Consider the following 20,543-nt stretch of genomic DNA (forward strand, 5'->3'; position numbering starts at 1 on the left):
GGTGTCACCAGGACGAGTTTATCAGGGAAAACATGATAGAAGGCGCATGGGCGCATATGTGATATATTGCGCACTACACGACGAAAATCGTTGAATTAAGTCCACTAGACACAAAATAACGTACTACGGTTGCGAAGAATATTAATGATTTGTCATATACTAAAATCATGTCACAGGTATTATATTCTCAAGGTAACTCGTGACTGTTCCGCTGTCAGTTTGCGTTATCCTCCATAATTTATGTTGCTGTTTCAATGTCATTGACCAATATCGTTTGACTTAATGTTGATCATGATATTTATTTATTTTTTTATTTTTTTTATAAAAGGAAAATCGCCATTATAAATACAACCGCAAAAGACAGGAAACCACAATGTTCTATTAAATTTGCATATGTTGTATAATCGCCAAGATGAAGGGACACGTTGCGTTGTGTTTTACTTTTGTTGAGTAATGTGTTTATTCACTTGAGTAAATCATTATAATCTTCCACAAGAAACACTGCTCCGTTTACCAAATATGGCCAATGCGTAATTGTAAATTGTAGGTATGCGGGTCCAGGGAGAGGATGGAGTATTTTAAGTTTTGCCATGACTGTGTATTGCATTACGAAATCCGCACTTTTCTACAAATAAAGCCCATACACAATCGTATGTTCTTAAAGAATTAGATAAGTCATATTATTGTACACGCATGACTGAGAATCACAAGCACGTTCTTCACTACTCGTCAAAGGTCAAAGGTTACGGCGTAGTTCAGGGCGTTGTCAAGATGGATATGAAATGTACAATGTTTATGAAGGTATACAGAGACTTAATGACACGTGTTGTCAAACTCAAATTAGCATTTGTCGCAAAATGTTTTTATGAATTTAATGCCCCGTGTGAATATGAAAATAAGCAATGAGAAGGTTTAGTGAACGGACCATAACTTCACGATGTTCTTGAAAATGAGATCTGCTTAATATAACCAAGTAATGTATTCCCATCGATAATATATTCTTTAATATAGATAATACACAGTGTACATAACGATCACGTATAGCCGAGCAATACAAAACCGTCCGTATCCATGCATCAACTGTTAGGTACATAATAATTTTACAAAAAATCTAATTCAAATTCAAAATTGTATTTGCACATTTGTAACTACAAAGTAGTTTGAAAGCAAAATAGTAAACATGAAATACATACATAGACATGTACATGTAGAAAAGTCGCAAGGTGAAAGCTCATATTTATAATATACATTAACATGAACAAAATAAACATTGACGCTTGACCCAACTAATTTAGATGTCGGTACTATAAGACAAAATTTTACTAAAGGAGGGTGAGTGTACACAATTTTACGATATTTAATATTGAAGGAATTCGTCTTTTATTTAAACAGTTAACAAGAATCGCTTTATAAAGTTAAGAGCCTTCTTTCTTTACAATAGGGCCAAACATCACGGCCTGTATATCTATAGCTTCACGGTGTCCGTTTATTTTCATTAGAAACTCAAAAAGGGAAGCACATCTTTAAAATATAGTTTGCAGAAAGTCAGTCCTTTTTAATGCACCATATTGCCATATTGTCTTTTTAAGGCTCAACAGTGGTACTATATACATTGTAAAGGTTAGAAGAATAACAGTCTACGTCTGTCACGTGAAGGGAAAGCCAATGAGTCAATAAACCCTGTATAACGTTATATCAACTTTGGTATAAAACCGATTTTAAAATCATATAACTTTTACGTGAAATGTGCATCTTCATTTTAATATAATTTTCAAAAAGGTTTTGACCTAATAGAACAAGTTCCTATCGTAGAACAGACAAACGATAGTGTTTGTCTATCACCAGCTCCTTGTTGCTACTATCGCTGCTTGCTCATTATTGCTACTTTCTGTGCTTGTTCCTTAATACTTATGTTGGTGTTTGTTCCTTATTACTACTATCGGTGATTGTTCCTTATTGCTACTATTGGTGTTTGTTCCTTATAACTACTATTGGTGCTTGTTCCTTATTGTTATTATCAGTGTTTGTTCCTTATTACAACTATTGGTGCTTGTTCCTTATTACTACTTTTGGTGCTTGTTCCTTATTACTACTATTGGTGCTTGTTCCTTATTGCTTCTATTGGTGCTTGTTCCTTATTACTCCTATTAGTGCTTGTTCCTTATGACCACTATTAGTGCCTGTTCCTTATTGCTTCTATTTGTGCTTGTTCCTTATGACCACTATTAGTGCCTGTTCCTTATTGCTTCTATTGGTGCTTGTTCCTTCTTGCTTCTATTGGTGCTTTTTCCTTATTACTACTATCCCCCCTTGTTCCTTATTACTAATATTGGTGCTTGTTCCTTATAACTACTATTGGTGCTTGCTCCTTATTGCTTCTATTTGTGCTTGTTCCTTATTACTACTATTGGTGCTTGTTCCTTATTACTACTATTGGTGTTTGTTCGTTATTGCTTCTATTGGTGCTTGTTCCTTATTACTACTATCGGTGATTGTTCCTTATTACTACTATTGGTGTTTGTTCCTTATAACTACTATTGGTGCTTGTTCCTTATTGTTATTATCAGTGTTTGTTCCTTATTACTACTATTGGTGTTTGTTCCTTATTACTACTATTGGTGTTTGTTCCTTATTACTACTATTAGTGCTTGTTCCTTATTACTACTATTAGTGCGTGTCCTCTCATTACTACTATTGGTGTTTGTTCCTTATGTAACAAAACAGCAGTGACAAGGGTTGATGGTTGGTTAGAAGTTTATTCTGGTAACCGCAAGTATTAGGATCGGTCTCTATCGTTCGGTCTCGCTCGTCTCCGAGCTGTCTCTAGCTGTACTAGCTCTAGCCCACTACCCCTTCTGGCCTCTTCTTTAGCCGTCCCTAACCCTTCTGACCTCTTCTCTAGCCGTCCCTAGCCCTTCTGGCCTCTTCTCTAGCCGTCCCTAACCCTTCTAACCTCTTCTCTAGCCGTCTCTTGCTCTTCTAACATTATCTCATTCTAGGTTATATGTATACCCCATAATAATCAATTGATACGTGCAAAGCTGGTCAGTTGAGACTTAAGATCATATATATGTAATCCTGGATTCACTCCACGTTATTAGGATGCATTCAGCCCTTATCTATCATAAGGTTCATAAACCCCTCATAATCAATTGGTACGTGCATAGCTGGTCAGTTGAGACTTTAATACCATATCTATGTAGTCCTGGATTCACTTAGCTATTTCCTAGCTATACGTAACCAATTTCACAACGTCGTAACACTGACTGTGTCACACTTATTACTACTATCGGTGCTTGTTCCTTATTACTACTATTGGTGCTTGCTCGTCTATAATCTAGATTAATGGAACGTAAAATTCTACATAAGAGAAACATTATTGAATAGTCTTGTTCACATTGAAGTCAAATCTTTTCCCCTTTTTTAAATTTATCTCGGAATTGGTGTGTTTTCCTCTTTAGTGTGCCGTACTAGGGTAAAGTTTATCAGACAAGCTGAAACTAACTTTGTCGAATTAAATTTAATGCAATTTTTGTTTAATTAAATCTGGACTATGTTTAACTCTTCTTTATCATTTGTTTGTGTTGTTATAATAAAACGGACGGAAACTGGGTCGTATCACCCGGAAGATCTCAAGGAGTGACGTATCACGCTGTTTCGTATAGATACACATTAAACAAGGATGAAAAACTCACAAGTGGTAGTGTGTCGGAAATGTCATCATTGAACGTCATTAACTAGCAGCAAACTCCAACATAAGTTTAACTGAATTGATTTTAGAAACCCTAAAAATAATTTGCGATCACGGAAAAGTATTTTTAGTTCAACATAAATATATTGTTTAATTTATGTACAGAGTTGAATGTGTTTGTGCACATCGTTTATAATCTATGTACATGGTTGGTTTTATTTGTGAATGTTGTATGTGGCGTTGTCTATACCCGTGAGTATTGTCTTGTATAGAACATGTACGTACAAATGTACACTTGTAATAGGTGATGTCACTTGAAGGCTAAATTCTCCCCCACCAGATGAAAATTATAAATGAAGCTAAACTAACCACGTCGATTCTTTTACCGAGACATTAGTTATTCCAAGTGATTCACATATGTTCCTGACTTTATATAATTTAATCTTGCTTGTAACAAGCATTTCCATGGGCTTAAAAAATTATGTTATCATCCCATAACGTAAAGAAATGACGTCGCCATTTGTAACGTCGCTTTTGATTGGTTGATACAGCGGCGCAATAATTTTTAAGAGAAAAGAGTCCATCAATAAAAGTAGATTTCCATAGGGATTGGTTATAGAAGATTAAATTATAAGGATTAACTTGAATATGTTTTTCATGTTATGGAGATATAACACAAAAAACCGGAGTGTACTCTCATCATAAACCGCTTCGCGTTAATCAAGTTAATCCTTAAGTAATATGACAATGTCCTATCATATATATACAGTTAAAAAAAAAACCTGTGAAATCTTTATATATGTGTGTATTTGTTCGTCCTATTTAAATCCTCATCAGAAGAAACGATCAAACAAAAGATCTTTTAAAACATATTATTAGAGTGTCTAATGTTAATATTTATACACAAAATAAATGCATTTCACATTTTACATGCATTTTACATGGTTGATTCCCAAAGGCCTACCTGCTTACAATTCTTCCACACTTGTTTTGGTGCCGGATTGGGGTGAATTGAGTGTAATGTAAGTAACGTGTAAGTAGCAGTCAAATCAAGGAATTAGTATTTCATTTCGCATGTCTATATAAATACATCCAGATAGAGATGTGTAATACGTCTCTGCTGCACGGTTACTAAATAAACGTTATAACGTTATTACTCAACACTAAATTCTAACATGTTTGTTACAGTACTAGTGATAACCTTTCCTTTGAAATGTTTTTGATGTTTTGTATGCATAGTGTTATATAGACTAACATATGCCTTGATGATGCCTACCTGAGCTGAGTAAGTAGTCATGTTTATACAATGTATTAGGCCTAGGAGTGTGTGTAAAAAACGATTAGTTCCGGTAGCCTTTGTAAACATTGTGTGTACTGAAACACGTGGGTTTCACGTGGCCTCGTGTTCATGGTGCAGGGCCTCAACTCGCCGCTCCTATTGATTACTTTCTCCTGACGTCACGGCGAACTCAAAAGAATGGCGGACACTTCCATGCAGACAGTTCCTACTGTCACATTCAAGGAAGGAGCATGTTGTGAAAACAATTTACCTGTACTTTTGAATAATACATCAAACGAAATGATAAGGAAAGTTTCGTCTACATCGAGATTTCAAGTGGACAGAGTCAATTCAGTTACAGATGATCCTGACGACGTAAACAACACGGTTGATGATGCTGAGTCGCCGGCACACAGAAACAAAGATGACAGCCGACAGTCATTTGAATCACCTACATTTGGGTCTAGTCCCCCGGTATCTCCTACGGATACTTATGCCAGCCATAATTCATTTTCAAATCCTTACGAGACAAATTTTAAAACATTTGGAAGGTATACCACCGAAGCTTTACCACACATGGATCACTACAGAAATTTACTTTCCGCTACAACTGCTATGAAATCCAGACCCACTCTAGCAGAACTTCACGAAGAAAAGGTATGTTGTTAGTTATAGTAAGTTTATTATCGATTTACAGGATATGTGTTTGAAGAAAAAATGTGACGGAAAATATAAAAGGGCATTTAAAGTACTCGGTAACATGTTTTATTTCCCTATTCAGTTCAATATAATGTTAGCCGGTGCGTGCTTTTAACGTAAATAAACACCATGCAGTCACTTTAGATACGGGGCCTAATTGGAAACAACTCGTTCTCTCAAGCGTTACCAGTTGGTTGATTTTTTTATAAGTTACTGTATGCTTTTGATATTCATTAACATAATGATTTTATGGGGTAATTGATCCTCAGACGAATTTGTATTTTTTTAGTTTCATATGATATTCACAAGAAAATGTCATGCAAGAAGATTTCCACCTTTCTGTACATGCCAATCTCATTTTCCCATTGAATTCAATCCATGTTTTTTTTTAACCGTTTGTTTGTTATTATTAAAACAAAAATTAGATTTCATTTGAGAACCGATTTGGATAAAAACCTGTTACATCCCTTTAAAGAAAAATGCAGTTTCTGCTGATAGTATAGATCTGTGTATGCAATTTGCAAATTGTTATTTTTAACTTTTCACTGCCACATAAAAGTAATTGCTGATTTTGCTATAAAAGAAAAAGACATTTCCTACAAAACTGCTGAGCAGAATTCAACCAAATATGGGACTTTTTGTGAGTTAGCATATACATGCCATATTGTGATCTTTTTCTTTTCCAATAAAGGGACTTAAAATATTCTCCCACGGGCTGAAAAACTGGGGGAAAAGGGATAATAAAGGGAGATTTGCTTATAATAACATCTCCTACACTACCTAGATTTCAACCAATTTGTAGCGAACAATAGCATGCTTTTAACTCTTGTCGAAATTGTCTAGTGTATTCAAAAATTCACATTTTGTACTACAAAATATGAATTTTTGAATATTATAACCTGACATGTAAATAGAATAATTTTAGAATATCTTTTGAAATGATTGGGATCACTTGATAATTTGTACTTTAAGTAATACTAATATTGTGAAATTATTGATTTATTACATTAGTGTAACTCAGATAGTTCTTTCATCTGATTTTGAGGATTTGAACTGAAAACATCCTAGTTATTGCTGTGTATGATCACAATATTGAATGATATATCATTAGTATACACGGAATTAGATTAGTTATCAAAGTCCGTGTTGGTATATTAATTTATTATGTTTTATTGCACGTTGGATAAGAATGCCATTAATTCATTGGCAAAGACCAGTCGCATGGTCTCCGGGATCCCCTATATAAAACTAGAGTTGTTCATTGATAACTTTTTTTATTACTCAGGACAGTAGTGAAGCGAACATAAAACCAATCAATCAATCAATTGATAACTTTAAACAGGGCTCAATCTCATTATGATATCACATTTGAATTACACCTGACATTGAAAGCAAAGTTCACCCCTTGAATGATTTCAGTCAAATGATTGCATTATTGACATGAGGCTGATAACATTTTAAGTAGATAAGCAAACCTTTAAAGGGTCCCTAATGCAACGAAATTCTTTATATGTATCTGCTACTGACCCTTGAATTGATTAAAGAATAGATGTATAGGAGATTCAGACTATGTCTCTGATCCTCTATGGTTCTATAGAGGAATTCTATAGAGGAACTGACTTTATAACTAATTATTTCACTACGATACATGTATCTGTTAGACGCCCACCAGACTAGTCAATCAGGTTATTTCAATAAATGTGCTCGCAAAACGTTTTATCATTGAGCATGCTTACACTGGATTAACTTGTTACATGTACATATTGATGATTTTAAATATGTTTACAGGATACTGAAGAAAATTTCCGCAGCAAAGCCAGGGAGAAATTATTAGCATCTGAAGAAAAGCTTGCGGAAGAGGGTCTAAAAAAAAAATCCCAGGAAAAGGGCGCTTTAAAATTTGGTTGGGTAAAAGGAGTGCTTGTAAGTTTTAGTCTAAAATTGCTTTGTTATAGTGTTACTTTTAATTGTGAAATTAAAAAAAACCTTTTGTGTGCTATATGTGATATAATTATAAGTTATAACTATATAACTTTGAAAATAAATGCACATTTATAGCATAATATGTGCAAATACATGTAAATAAAAGCTAGCTTTAAATGCTGTCAAGGCGTCTTGTTTCTATGTGTTGTCGGTACTATAGAAGCTTTTTTGACTAGTAATGGAATTTGCAGGTACAAATTGAATGAGTAAGTCAAGGTATGCTAAGCTTTTCCAATAGAATGATCACACACGTGTTTAATTGGTCTAATGTTAGTTAATGGACAATATTAATATGATGTATATATTGACAGACTACGTGTATATATATATATGTACTCTGCATGCTATCAAACACAGTGTTGATGCCTTGGTACCAGCTTATAGCCATTTTATCACCTATGTGTCACCTCCCCTCGCCAGGAAATATTGTACATGATATATAAACATGGTCGTATTGTTCATAGACAAAAGGTCATATCCAGTGGGGGAACAATTGCATGCAGACAATCCTATATATATAGAATGCACACATAAAAAATATGCTGGGTTTCACATGTCAAAAATTGCGTGTTAGAGTCTTATAAGATGGGTAAAAACAAAGCTCTCTGTAATCCGTTGTAGATACATGCAGTAAAAAAGGGAATATATTAATTGGATAACTAACCATGTGAGAATGATGAAATGACAAATTTACTTCAAAAATTAATTGCTTTATGTCAGTTATAGGAATCTATTTTGCATTTGCGGTATTTTTTGTTATCCTCTGAATATATTAAGGTGTCCTATTACCATATTTTGAATACTAGTGATAATTATCCTTGTGATTCCAGCACCCCTCCCCAGATTTTATAGATGAGGATCGCATTCACTTTGTCTGGAACATATACTCTTGCATTGATGAAGTAAACTGTACAGTATCTCAAGATTTAGCAGAAGAAATTGACCTTTTGCAATAATGGAAGACTAATTATGATATGATTTCTTCTACCTACCCAATGATAATGGTAATGTTAGGTGTATAATATGACAAAAAAGGGGAATAGACTTGCATTTTAAGAATGTTTCAGTTAACCATTATAAGTTCAAAAAAACGTATAATAATCAAGATTTTTTTTATCAAAGTCAGCAAATTGAAAGAATAAGCACATCTCTAGCCACCATATTGAAAGTTAGTTAATAATATATATTTATAATGTTTCCGTTCAAAGCAATTACAATTTAATCTCTCTGAAGGTGTTATGTAAAGAATGTTATATTGACTCAGCTGTGTTAAACTTAAAGCCTGGTGTATGTCCAAAATCTACAAGAAAACAACCATAGCAAAGTTATATAAGGTCTTATATTATGTCCCCATTAGGACCACTCTGGCAATCCCTTCAGAACTGTGTTGATACTCTATAGGGGAATTACTTTCTTGATTAAACAGTTCCTTGTATTCACTGACAGGTGATTATAGGACCTGACCACAGACGGCACCGTGCATGCATAATCAATCTTTGTGACTTTTATCCCAATAGCTAGCAGAAGCTATAGCACTGTGTTGACCTTGTGTCGGTAGTATAACCACAGAGATTAACCTCAATGTGGTTGTGGTAAAGAGGTGTGCATTCCTTAAAACCAGCCTTGCAAATCAACAACTTCACTATAATGGTTTAATATATATAGTTTAGAAAAAACTGACCTGGTGACCAAGGCCAGCTTTTCAGAAGTGATGGGTACTTGTGCTTTGAATGACAATACAACTAAAGCATTGATGGACCTGTCATGCTGTGTTGGGTTTATACTGATAGGATACAAGCCCTCTGCTATTGTAGTCCCTGAAACTAGCATACACATGCTACTTACACCTGATCTGACTTTCTTCATATTTATATGCTGGTGATAAAATGTGTTCGGGAGCATTAATTCTTTTTTTACCTTTCCTGTTCATGCATCATACCTAGATCGGTCACACTGTTCAAGTTTATAAAACTTCAGTGTCTCTAAATTTTATGGATCATAGGTTAGATATAAACAAACTTACTACAGTTACATGTACTTACCAAGACATAATGTTAAGTGGCTGGGAAAGCTATAGAAACTTTAAAGTCAAAGGTCAAGATAACAAGGTAATTTTCCTAAAGGTAATGTCAAAGTATTTTGAAACATCCTTTCTCAAAATTATGAATGGATTTATTCACCACAATTGATATAGTTGCTTGGCTACATATTGTAGATAGAAATAATTATAAGGGCTAGGCATAAAGGCTGCAGAGGCTAAAACTCTTAGTTCATTCTTGATAATTGGAATATCCACATCCATTTGATTGTATTATGGCTGTTTTTATGCCCCACCATGAAGTGCTGCAGGGCATATGGCATATCAATACATACGCACTACATCCAGTTAAGGTTTTGCCTCTAAAGATCCCAGTAACACTACTGAGGACTATACCTATGCACACAAATATTTCCTTTACCATGCAACAGGGTCATGCATGCAGTGCAACTTCAGTCTTTTACGCCTTCATGAGCAGAACATGTTGTATGACATTTTCTTACCTTAACATTGGTTGAGCTTTGATTTTAGTTATGGTCTTAGTACAGGGTCACAGAGCTTTGCATGCTAATGCTCTTCAATGATTAAAGCATGTTGCATGACATTTTGTAAGCTTGACATTTGACCTACAATGTAGGCCTCTGTGACCTTGCTTAATTCTTCAGTGTAGGAGGGGGCGTATGTGATTTACAGACACATTTCTAGTTGTAAAGTTCTTGTTTGAATGCTGCTCATATGCTTGGCACCACTTTCATCTTAATTATTACATTGTTTTACTTGTTTGACATCAGAAATGTTTGTCCATTGTTATGGCAGTAATTGTGTTTATGATCGATGGAGACATTTTGTGGTGGCGATTGATGCTGCCATCAAACGTCCTACTGATCTTGTTTAACTTAATTGTTATCGGAAATCGTAACACAGAGGGTTTTTTGGGGGTCAATGGGAAGGCTTTTTGTGGACCTGTAAAACAATGTTATAATGATAATATTGCTTAACCTGTACATGTATATCCTTATTGTGTACATCTCTTCCAAGTGTAACTTTAAACTTACATGTGAAAAAACCTGATTTGATTTACTAGATGTGACACCGTAAGAAACAATATGATGAGATCACAAATACATGAAAAGGGAAGAAATAGGATGTTTCCCTGTGTTTTTTCCCAGTCTAGTCTATTAATTCATGAAAATTGTTTCATTTTATATGCCTTGGTTGCACATGTGATAAAACAAATCTAAAATTTATTTTCATTCCGTGAAAAGATAGTGGGTAGAATAGTTAAAGCAATGGAAACTTACTGAAGGTCCTTTTAATGTAGAGATGATATCCAACAAGTGGTGATTGATCATTATATACCATGAACCACGAAGCATATCGCCCAAGTGGCTGTAAATCTCAAGTATAACCTTAGAGCTTCTGTTAGTAGTTCCTAAAAAGTTAACTTACGAGCATGGACATCAATCATAATTAGAACTGAAATATTATCATGAGGTGGATATTTTGTTTTCCTATAAACTGTAATACATATAAAGACATGTGACATGATGCACTAGTTAAACTCACACTGAAATTATCAAAAACTAAATCACTGGCTTTGCTTAGGATTGTTGAAGCATAGCTGTTTATACCTCATGGGAGAAATATATTTTATTTCATTATCAGAACCTGTATAAGGAATTTTTTTTACACATGATTGGTTTTAACAAAATTCACTGAAGTGTCAAATTGACTACCATATACATGGTAAGAGATTTAAAAAAAGCTTTTTATATTAGCAATACACAAATTCAAATTCAGACTGAGAGTAGTCAAAGAATATAGCACCCACAATGTTTTGTCGGGACTCTTGACTGTATTTTCCTTGGGCTTATCTGGTTTGGCAAGATTGTAATTACATTGGTTGTAGGAGAATAACCATCTTCTCTCAGACAAAGAGAATTTACTGTTCATGCCAGGACTGATCATTGTCCTGATAGAAAATAGAACTGCTTTCCCCAAACAACATGGCTTGTAGGCAAAACATGCATTGCCTTGCCCCTAAATTAGACTTTATTGGTGTGTTGTGCTGCAAGCTACAGAGTTACTTTTATTGGGAGAACTCTGATGCGAAGACAGTATTGAATCTTCTATGATTTGTGTATGGTTTTAAAAGAATCTTTTGATCACTTAAGCACCAATGAAATACAAACTGGACAGTCTTCGTCTTGTTTGCAATTTAACATCAACAGCGGCTCATACCCAATACTTAACTGTAGTGTAATGAATGAAACCTACTACATGTATTTAAGAGGATTGTGTTTGTGGTACAATATGCATGTAAAAGTTTTCATTCAATTTGTCACTAGTCCGTCTTTTTAAGGATCCCTGTACCACTGCAAAAACTGTTACTGCGTGCTGGAAAATGTTTTTCCGACAAGACTATATATAGCTTTGATAAATCATTTCTGTAAAGAAAACAGTACCTTTCGTGGGCTTTTATGAGAAAATAGTAAAGATAAAAAAAAAAATCTAATCTACAACAGTGGTCTGAGTGTAAACACTCGGTGTAAACTTTCCGTGACTGGACTTCAGAGATTGTTATACTATCTCTCTCTAACCATGAGCTGCCTGGTCAATGGAAGTGTCATTGCCCAACTGTGCTACAATATCCAAATGGAAGTTAAGGGGAGGCTATATTACTGTATACAGGGAAGAACACAGTGCAGTGGGACAGGGATCCTTAAAATACACATAGACATTCCCACATCTATTTTGTTCGTCTGACATCTCAAATTGCATCAGTGCAATGTGCATATGGATATAATTCATGAGGGTTTCAGCCCCGGTGAAATGTTTCAATTTGTCACTTTGATCATTGGATAACAAACCAATAAGTTCTATACAAAAAATCTATCACTTTGGTCAGGCTAACTAGGGATGCAATAAAAGTATTAAACAATTAACATTCTTGTCTAACCAGTACTGCTTCATAAGAATCTTGCATCATTACATATGATACAGTAAATACATACATCTAAATCTCACCTGCAGAACTGTTGGCGTTAGAGATTGATGTTACATGGACGGTATATGCAGGCCTATATGCACATGGGATTGAAGAAATGAATACAAAGCAGTCTATTGTAATATGCACACAAGATTGTAAAGATGACAAATTAGATCACGGGCACCTTTTGTCATGAATCATTTATTGGACACAACGACTGCATTCAGGATGAATGAAAGTCTCGCTATAATCTAGCTATATGTGTAGCCACTTTGTTGCACCAAGGTAAACACCTGCAACAGTGCAAGGTGTGATACGGACATGCGTATATGTTACCTGTACAGATCATAAGGTTATTCCTATCTCCCTGTTAGCTTATACTTTAGTAGAAGTCTTCATTCAGCATGGTAACATAATAAGACCGGTAAACAGATCTGATTGCATAATGTTCTATTCACTTTTTATCTCGACTCTGTGCCCACTCCTGTCATCAGTGATTGTACTATGTACATGTAGATCGTTATATCCTGGTTGAAGTTCTCTTGTTGACCAAACGTCATGTCCTGTTACACCTTAGGATGAGTGTACCAGAATGAGTCTTGCACTTAGACTAGGATATAGTGACTTGTATTTACTGCGCCACTAAGCCTCAAACACTTTATTTCTATGCCATCTCTTTTTCATATTTTCACACAGGATCACGAAACTTCATGTGCTGTTATATAATAAAATTATGTCTTGCGTTGAAGGCTTCCTTTGCCATACTAAGCTTTAGCTTTAAATATTGCCTTTATTTTTCACTCATTTGAACAAGTTTTCGGGCCACAATATCCTTGCATTTCATGCAGGTTAAGCAAGCATCTTGGCATGCCATATTTTATTTTTAACAATAATTAAATCACAATGTGTGTTGAGAGATAATGAGGAGAAAAAGCTGTAGAAATTGATGAAAAGTATAAATACAAATATCAAGTATTGTAATGGGTGCAGCTAACCATTTAGGTACTGGTACTCACAATTTAGGATTCTTATAGGTGTTCCTCAGGAGAGGACACCATAAAACCCAATTTAATGTTACCCGTATAAGTTGCCCCCGATGATCATGTAGTGTGCTTCAGCTGGACAATTCTTTCTCCAAATGTTATGATATAACCTTCAGAGAATAAATGATGTGATAATCTGTAATCTTAGAACATGTTGTTCCATAAGGAAAAAGCACATTTGGGAAAAAGACGGAGGAAAAAACCCTGAATAGAAACAGAACCAGAAACCTGATTTATCCCATGCCTGCATGCTTTATTTAAGAGGGTTTCAGTTTCTGATCAAACGCATATGTTAAACTAATTACGGTAATGTGTATTACATGTATACGCTAACTCTTCCTTCCTAGGCCTTGAGTGGAGCTAGTTCCTGCACTGTCCAGCGTTTATATCACTGGAACACTGTAGGAGGAACTGGTATATAGAAATAGTTAATCATATGCGCTCAAACTGGCTCTCCCTGATTATATTGCATGAATAGGCTATTGACATCTCTTGGCGACTGGAGCTGGTAATTCTAAGCAATATTGTAGTACGGTATGGATGTGTGTGTGTGGGTGTTCTAACTCCAGAACTGTATAAGGTTAGATTGCTGCATGGGCATCTGGAGTGTAGAGATATCTGATGATTTACAATAGAACCTTTTGTGTGAGCTCAGCCATCCAAGTATTACCTATCATCTGGCCTTTGAAATATTCATGACCAATATTAGCTTCTATCTACAATCTGTCCCCATCACTTGCATCATGAGGGAAGAAAAATAGAACAGCTTTCTACCAAGGTTGAGCCTTGACTATTTGACAGTATTGGTGCTATATGAATGCATGATTGATTGAAGTATATAAACAGTCCTTGGTGACATTTAGAACAGCATTATCACCAAAATTAACTTACACAGTTTAGTTAAATATTCAAGCTATATTTCTGCTACCTTTAGGAATGTTGCTCTCACTACATTTAAAGAATATGAAAATATCTTCAAATACAGCAGTAATTAAAAATCTAGTTTTGTCCTGCTTTGTAGAGCAAAGGATAGCCTATAGCTAGTAAAAATGTAATCTGCGAGTTTCAATCCTAATTACATAGCCAGGTACAAAAGTTGATTTTCAACCAAAAAGGCTTCAGTTGTTACAATGCAGGTTAGGTATTTACATAGCCAGCAACTATCAGCAACCTATTTTCCACAGGTTTTCTCACGGCACATGCAGAAATATTTCAATTTGTTTGTAGGACTGTCTATAGTTAAGTTAAAAACAAGTACACCTGCATTGTAGGATAGATCTTGTCATGACAACTGACCAAGTCACACATGATTCAAAACATCAATCAATTTTTAACAGGTTTTCTCTTGACACATGTAGAAAGTTTTCAATTTGTTTGTGGGACAGTCTTGTTAAGTTAAAAACAAGTACACCTGCATTGTAGCTTCAGATCCGGTCATGACAAGTAACAAAATGGGACCCGGACCAGAGTACATATAATAAAAACAGAATCAGCATGCATAGATGTTGAAATATAACCTTTACATACAGCAAAAAGTAAAGTGAGGGACAGAAACATTTTTCAGTTCTAGAACCTGAACACTGATATTTAGATGTGGGTTTGAATTCGGGCGTCATAGCTCTAGGGTTGAGCCCTCTTACTGATATACATTTTTGCACTTCAAGCGTCAAAGGTCTTCACCCTGTTCACTGATCATGTATTCGGATATATGTAAAGAATACCTACTATAAGTAACCATTGTTTATTATTTGTACAAAATAAAGTACCAAAAATGAGAAGCTATATAAAATGTGTGCTGTTTATTACAGATACGATGTCTGCTGAACATCTGGGGAGTGATGCTGTTTATGCGGCTGTCCTGGGTGGTGGGACAGTCCGGGGTGGGGTTCGCCACCCTCATCATACTCTTGTCTGCTGTGGTCACCACACTCACATCACTCTCCATGTCTGCCATATGTACCAATGGCGAAGTCAAAGGGGGTAAGTCTTGTCGCAAATGGTAGTGTTTGTTGTGTGCATGGCTAACATTCAAGTCATCTCAACTCTTGCAGTACAACTTACACTATATAAGCTCCACATCGTTTTATGATTTGGGGAGGGGGATATAGTGTCACCCATGTCTCTCTTGTCCCACCCCATTGTTATTCATTGTTTTCATTTCTTAACAAATTTTTAATTCACATACAGAGGGAAGTATGAGAATACCCTAGATGATTTTGTAATTCAGGGTCCCAAGTCTAGGTCACTTGCTGTTTATAGGTTAACCACATGGCCAAGGGGGCATGTTCTAATGAATCTAAGAGCTATGCTGGATAGGTATTTCAGATTGGTCGAGTCTAGGTGCCAGACAAAAGAGCAATCCATCTTTTCAATTTTTACTGGGAATGTTTCTATGTGTATATGATGGCATATTGGTGGCATGTGTATTTATCACACCTTATTGGGACAGTTTGGTTTACCTTGTCCTCTCCTACCTTTTCTTGTATTTCTCTGAAACACCAAACTTTGGCTGTATTGCAGTATGTTAACCTTGTATGAAAGACAAATGGTTCTGTCCTAGCCTTGGACATACCAAAGTCCTTAAAATTGGTACTTGTTATTACCTGCCCAATGTTCAACATTTAGGGTAAGTGCAGTAATTGGTTTACCAGTTGTCAGTATAATGTGACTGGGTGGAATCCTGTGATGGATGTCTTCAGGATGGTATTTAAGAGAGGTAGCACTCTATAATGTAACTGGGTAGAATACTGTGATGGATATCTTCAGGATGGTGTTTAAGTGAGGTAGCACTCTATAATGTGACTGGGTGGAATACTGTGGTGGATGTCTTCAGGATGGTATTAAATGAGGAAGCACTCTATAATATGACTGGCTGGAATACTGTGGTGGATGTCTTCAGGATGGTATTTCAGTGAGGTAGCACTCTATAATGTGTCTGGGTGGAATACTGTGGTGGATGTCTTCAAGATGGTATTTCAGTGAGGTAGCACTCTATAATGTGACTGGGTGGAATACTGTGATGGATGTCTTCGGGATGGTATTTAAGTAAGATAGCACTCTATAATGTGACTGAATGGAATACTGTGATGGATGTCTTCAGGATGGTATTTCAGTGAGGTAGCACTCTATAATGTGACTGGGTGGAATACTGTGGTGGATGTCTTCAGGATGGTATCTAAGTGAGGTAGCACTCTATAATGTGACTGGATGGAATACTGTGATGGATGTCTTCAGGATGATATTTAAGTGAGGTAGCACTCTATAATATGACTGGGTGGAATACTGTGATGGATGTCTTCAGGATGGTATTTAAGTGAGGTAGCACTCTATAATGTGACTGGGTGGAAAACTGTGATGGATATCTTCATGATGGTATTTCAGTGAGGTGAATCGTGACGCCTCTAATGCTAAACTCAGAAAACCTGTTCTAACTGTTAATAGAATGCTAAACTCAGAAAACCTGTTCTAATTCATGAAAAGTCATTCCAAGAAAGCTTCACTAGACAAACTACAATCATCAGCAAACTGGATCTCTGAAGTAAGCATATTAGAAACAATACTTTCCAAAAGATGGCAAAACATACAAAGGAAAACTGTTAAAAAACAGATAACAATATAAATTAGTTTGCTCTTTACAATGCAAATAAGCTTACATTGAGACCTGAAAATTAAAAATTATCCGATATATCACACATTCTTGTCAGCAAAAGAAATTTATAATTACTGTAACTTGTCACTAAAGTATGCGCAATTCACTGCAATTCCTTAACAGTTCACAGACAGATATATTATGTGTTGTAGCTGTAGACCAATGTGTTGCGTTGTTGCTGTGTATACGGTAGTAAGAATGTTAATGAAGTGGTCTGTATATGCCTGTCACCATAAACACAAACCTGAACTAAAAGTTGATCCATTACACTGTCAAGCACATTGGAGTTTCATACAATATTCATATTTCAATAAAGTAAAAATGCCTAGACTGCATGTGGGTTGGCTGTCTGCTATGTTGATAAGAAGACAGTTTACTAGCACACTTATTGATGTGCTGCTGCTGCTGCTGCAGGTGCCCTTTCATGTCCCTAGTTTGCTGATAATGCTCAAATACAGGTGTTTTATTGACCTCCAGTCTCACTTTACTGCTCAGATATTAACCATTTAGTCCTCAAAAAGCTTTGTCAGCTGTCTAAATAAAAAAATAGAAACAAAGTTAAAGTAAACCTTATGTTTAATTTTGAGGTGAGATTTAATGAAAGCTTTTCTTTTAAATGCTAATTTCAAATTGATTAAAAGGTAAATATTTTGATTACCGGGGAAGTATTCAATGTAACAAAGTTATTATTGTTTTATGTTAAGCTTGCTAGTCCTAATTTTTGATGAGAGTCGTTGGTTGTACAGAAACCGTTTACATTTTCACACATGATAGAACAGATAAGTGATATTTACATACAGAGATTGGCATTTGTGATAGGGTAATATATTATGGATCAGAACCAACCATTATCTTCCAGTTATGGATGTACAATATTTTCACCAGACGTATCGGAACAAAATGGTTCATGTTAGCTATAGCATCTCTTTGAAGTTGTTTTCCACACGATGACATCAGTTTGTTGGCAGCTGTTTGTGTGGTGGTATTTTTTGTACAAGCATATGAGAACTGAAATCAGTTGGACTAAAATGAAATCATTAAAACATCAATGCAATCAAACATTTTTTGAGAAATTTAATGAATTTAAAATGTAAACATGAGTCTGATATCATAATAACAATCAGAAGACATTAACTGGTATATGATGTGGGGAATACTGTAAAACCCTTTTTGTTGTGTGATAGGGATATACTTACTGTAACTTCTTGCATCATATTTTTTATGTTTTTCCCTTTGAACTGTTCAAGGGAAAAAACATGAAAAATATGATGTGACAAGCTACTATAATTATGTATCTCCCCTATCTCCCCTATCACACACACCAAACAGGGTTTTACAGCAAGAAACCCCCACATCATACACCGGTCAATGTCTGGAATTGTCCAACAAGAAACCAGTTTAAACTTGACATTGGAAAGTTTGAAATTTGTTGGATATTTGTATGAATTACTGTGAACTTTCAATATGGAATGGCAAACTCATCAAAGGGTGAAGCATTTAATGGGGGAAAAGATTAGGGTTTCTGAAGAGTTTGCTTCTTGAAGTCATTATGGCATCAAATCAAATGTTGCCTTGTGATAAAAACACATTCATTCTTTTCATAACATTCTGACCTTTCGTTTCCTAAAATACTAAACTTGTCCATTGTTGTGACTGGAAAGAATCACAGAGAAACCACAGGTTCTTGTATCAAGAATTTCAAGCTGTGTATATCAGATATTGAAAACTTAAAATCAGACAGATACATGTATATGTCCATTGTAATAGATGGTCGGAAAATTTACAACTGCAATATGTCAGGGCAATGGTTTTGAAGCTAGTTAACCTGATCTTGAAATTTAAGTTTGTCAATTATGTTGCTCAGGTGTTTTACTTGGTTAAACTTTCCTTTTGCTATAAAAAGGTATTCAAAGAGTAATTTGGTAGCACAAGTCAGGTTAAAGTCTACAATACAACTGTAACTAGTGGCTTTGGTATCACAAGTCAGGTTAGAGTCTACAATACAGCTGTAACTAGTGGCTTTGGTATCACAAGTCAGGTTAAAGGCTACAATACAACTAACTAGTGGCTTTGGTATCATAAGTCAGGTTTAAGTCTACAATAAACCTATAACTAGTGGCTTTGGTATCACAAGTCAGGTTAAAGTCTACGATACAACTAACTAGTGGCTTTGGTATCATAAGTCAGGTTAAAGTCTACAATAAACCTATAACTAGTGACTTTGGTATCACAAGTCAGGTTAAAGTCTACAAAACAACTGTAACTAGTGGCTTTGGTATCACAAGTCAGGTTAAAGGCTACAATACAACTAACTAGTGGCTTTGGTATCATAAGTCAGGTTTAAGTCTACAATAAACCTATAACTAGTGGCTTTGGTATCACAAGTCAGGTTAGAGTCTACAATACAACTGTAACTAGTGGCTTTGGTATGAACATGAGTCTGCATTACACAACTAGGTGAAACTTCTATGGAGGAATGTATTTTGGGCTATACAATATAAAACCTTTAGCTTTGTGATTGAGTTTCTCAGTTGGAATGAAAGATGTTTGACAGTTCTCCCAACCTTAAGTTGCTAGTCAATTAGGAAATACACAAAGATTGTTGATTAGGAACACAAAGATCGTAGATTAGGAACTGACAATTTCTCCAAGCCAATCAAGTCTGTCCTCAATACCAGTAAATGGATTAGGAGATGTTGTTTGCCTCCGATTTACTTTCAAACTTTTTTCGCCATTGACAATGATGGAGACTTGTTTGTTTTCTGGTAGTGTAGTGTTTTTTCAACAATCACTGATCAGAGATGCAAGGCTCCATGTCAAAGGTCAGCTAATCGGGGATGAGTGGGCGGATGGAAGTAGGTTGTTACATTGTGGTGTGTCAGCATCTTGTGATCAGTCTATTTCTAACCTTGTGTAAATGTCAATGTCAATACATACATATATATATATATGTATACACAAAGGGAACTATGTGCTTTATATAAAGTTCATTTGTCAAGAACAGAAAAATTGTATTTCAATCTTAACAAGTTGTGGGAGATAATTTCCTAACTCTAAGGTACATATCCCATCCCTTCTTCAGACCTTGAACCTATTTTTAGGTCACCTGAGCTTTAGCTCAAGTGACCTATTGCTATCCGTTTTCGTCCGTCGTCGTCCGTCGTCCGTCGTC

At 35.5% G+C, this 20,543-nt stretch overlaps 1 protein-coding gene across 2 annotated transcripts in view; it reads left to right on the top strand.

Annotated features, from left to right (window-relative positions):
* The first annotated feature begins 5,112 nt into the window (after positions 1-5,112).
* Positions 5,113-20,543, top strand: part of LOC110453077 (solute carrier family 12 member 3-like) — a 63,320-nt gene continuing 47,889 nt past the window's right edge. Inside the window, exons 1-3 of one of the 2 annotated variants that reach the window (XM_021501905.1) lie at positions 5,113-5,627; positions 7,458-7,592; positions 15,531-15,702. In XM_021501905.1, coding sequence (XP_021357580.1) covers positions 5,169-5,627; positions 7,458-7,592; positions 15,531-15,702 — 766 coding nt within the window. In that variant the 5' untranslated portion in view covers positions 5,113-5,168. The remainder of the gene's footprint in view (positions 5,628-7,457; positions 7,593-15,530; positions 15,703-20,543) is intronic. The other variant, XM_021501906.1, reaches the window with a different exon arrangement.

This window comes from Mizuhopecten yessoensis, unplaced genomic scaffold, assembly GCF_002113885.1.
Source record: "Mizuhopecten yessoensis strain PY_sf001 unplaced genomic scaffold, ASM211388v2 scaffold7087, whole genome shotgun sequence".
NCBI classification, from domain to species: Eukaryota; Metazoa; Mollusca; class Bivalvia; order Pectinida; family Pectinidae; genus Mizuhopecten; species Mizuhopecten yessoensis.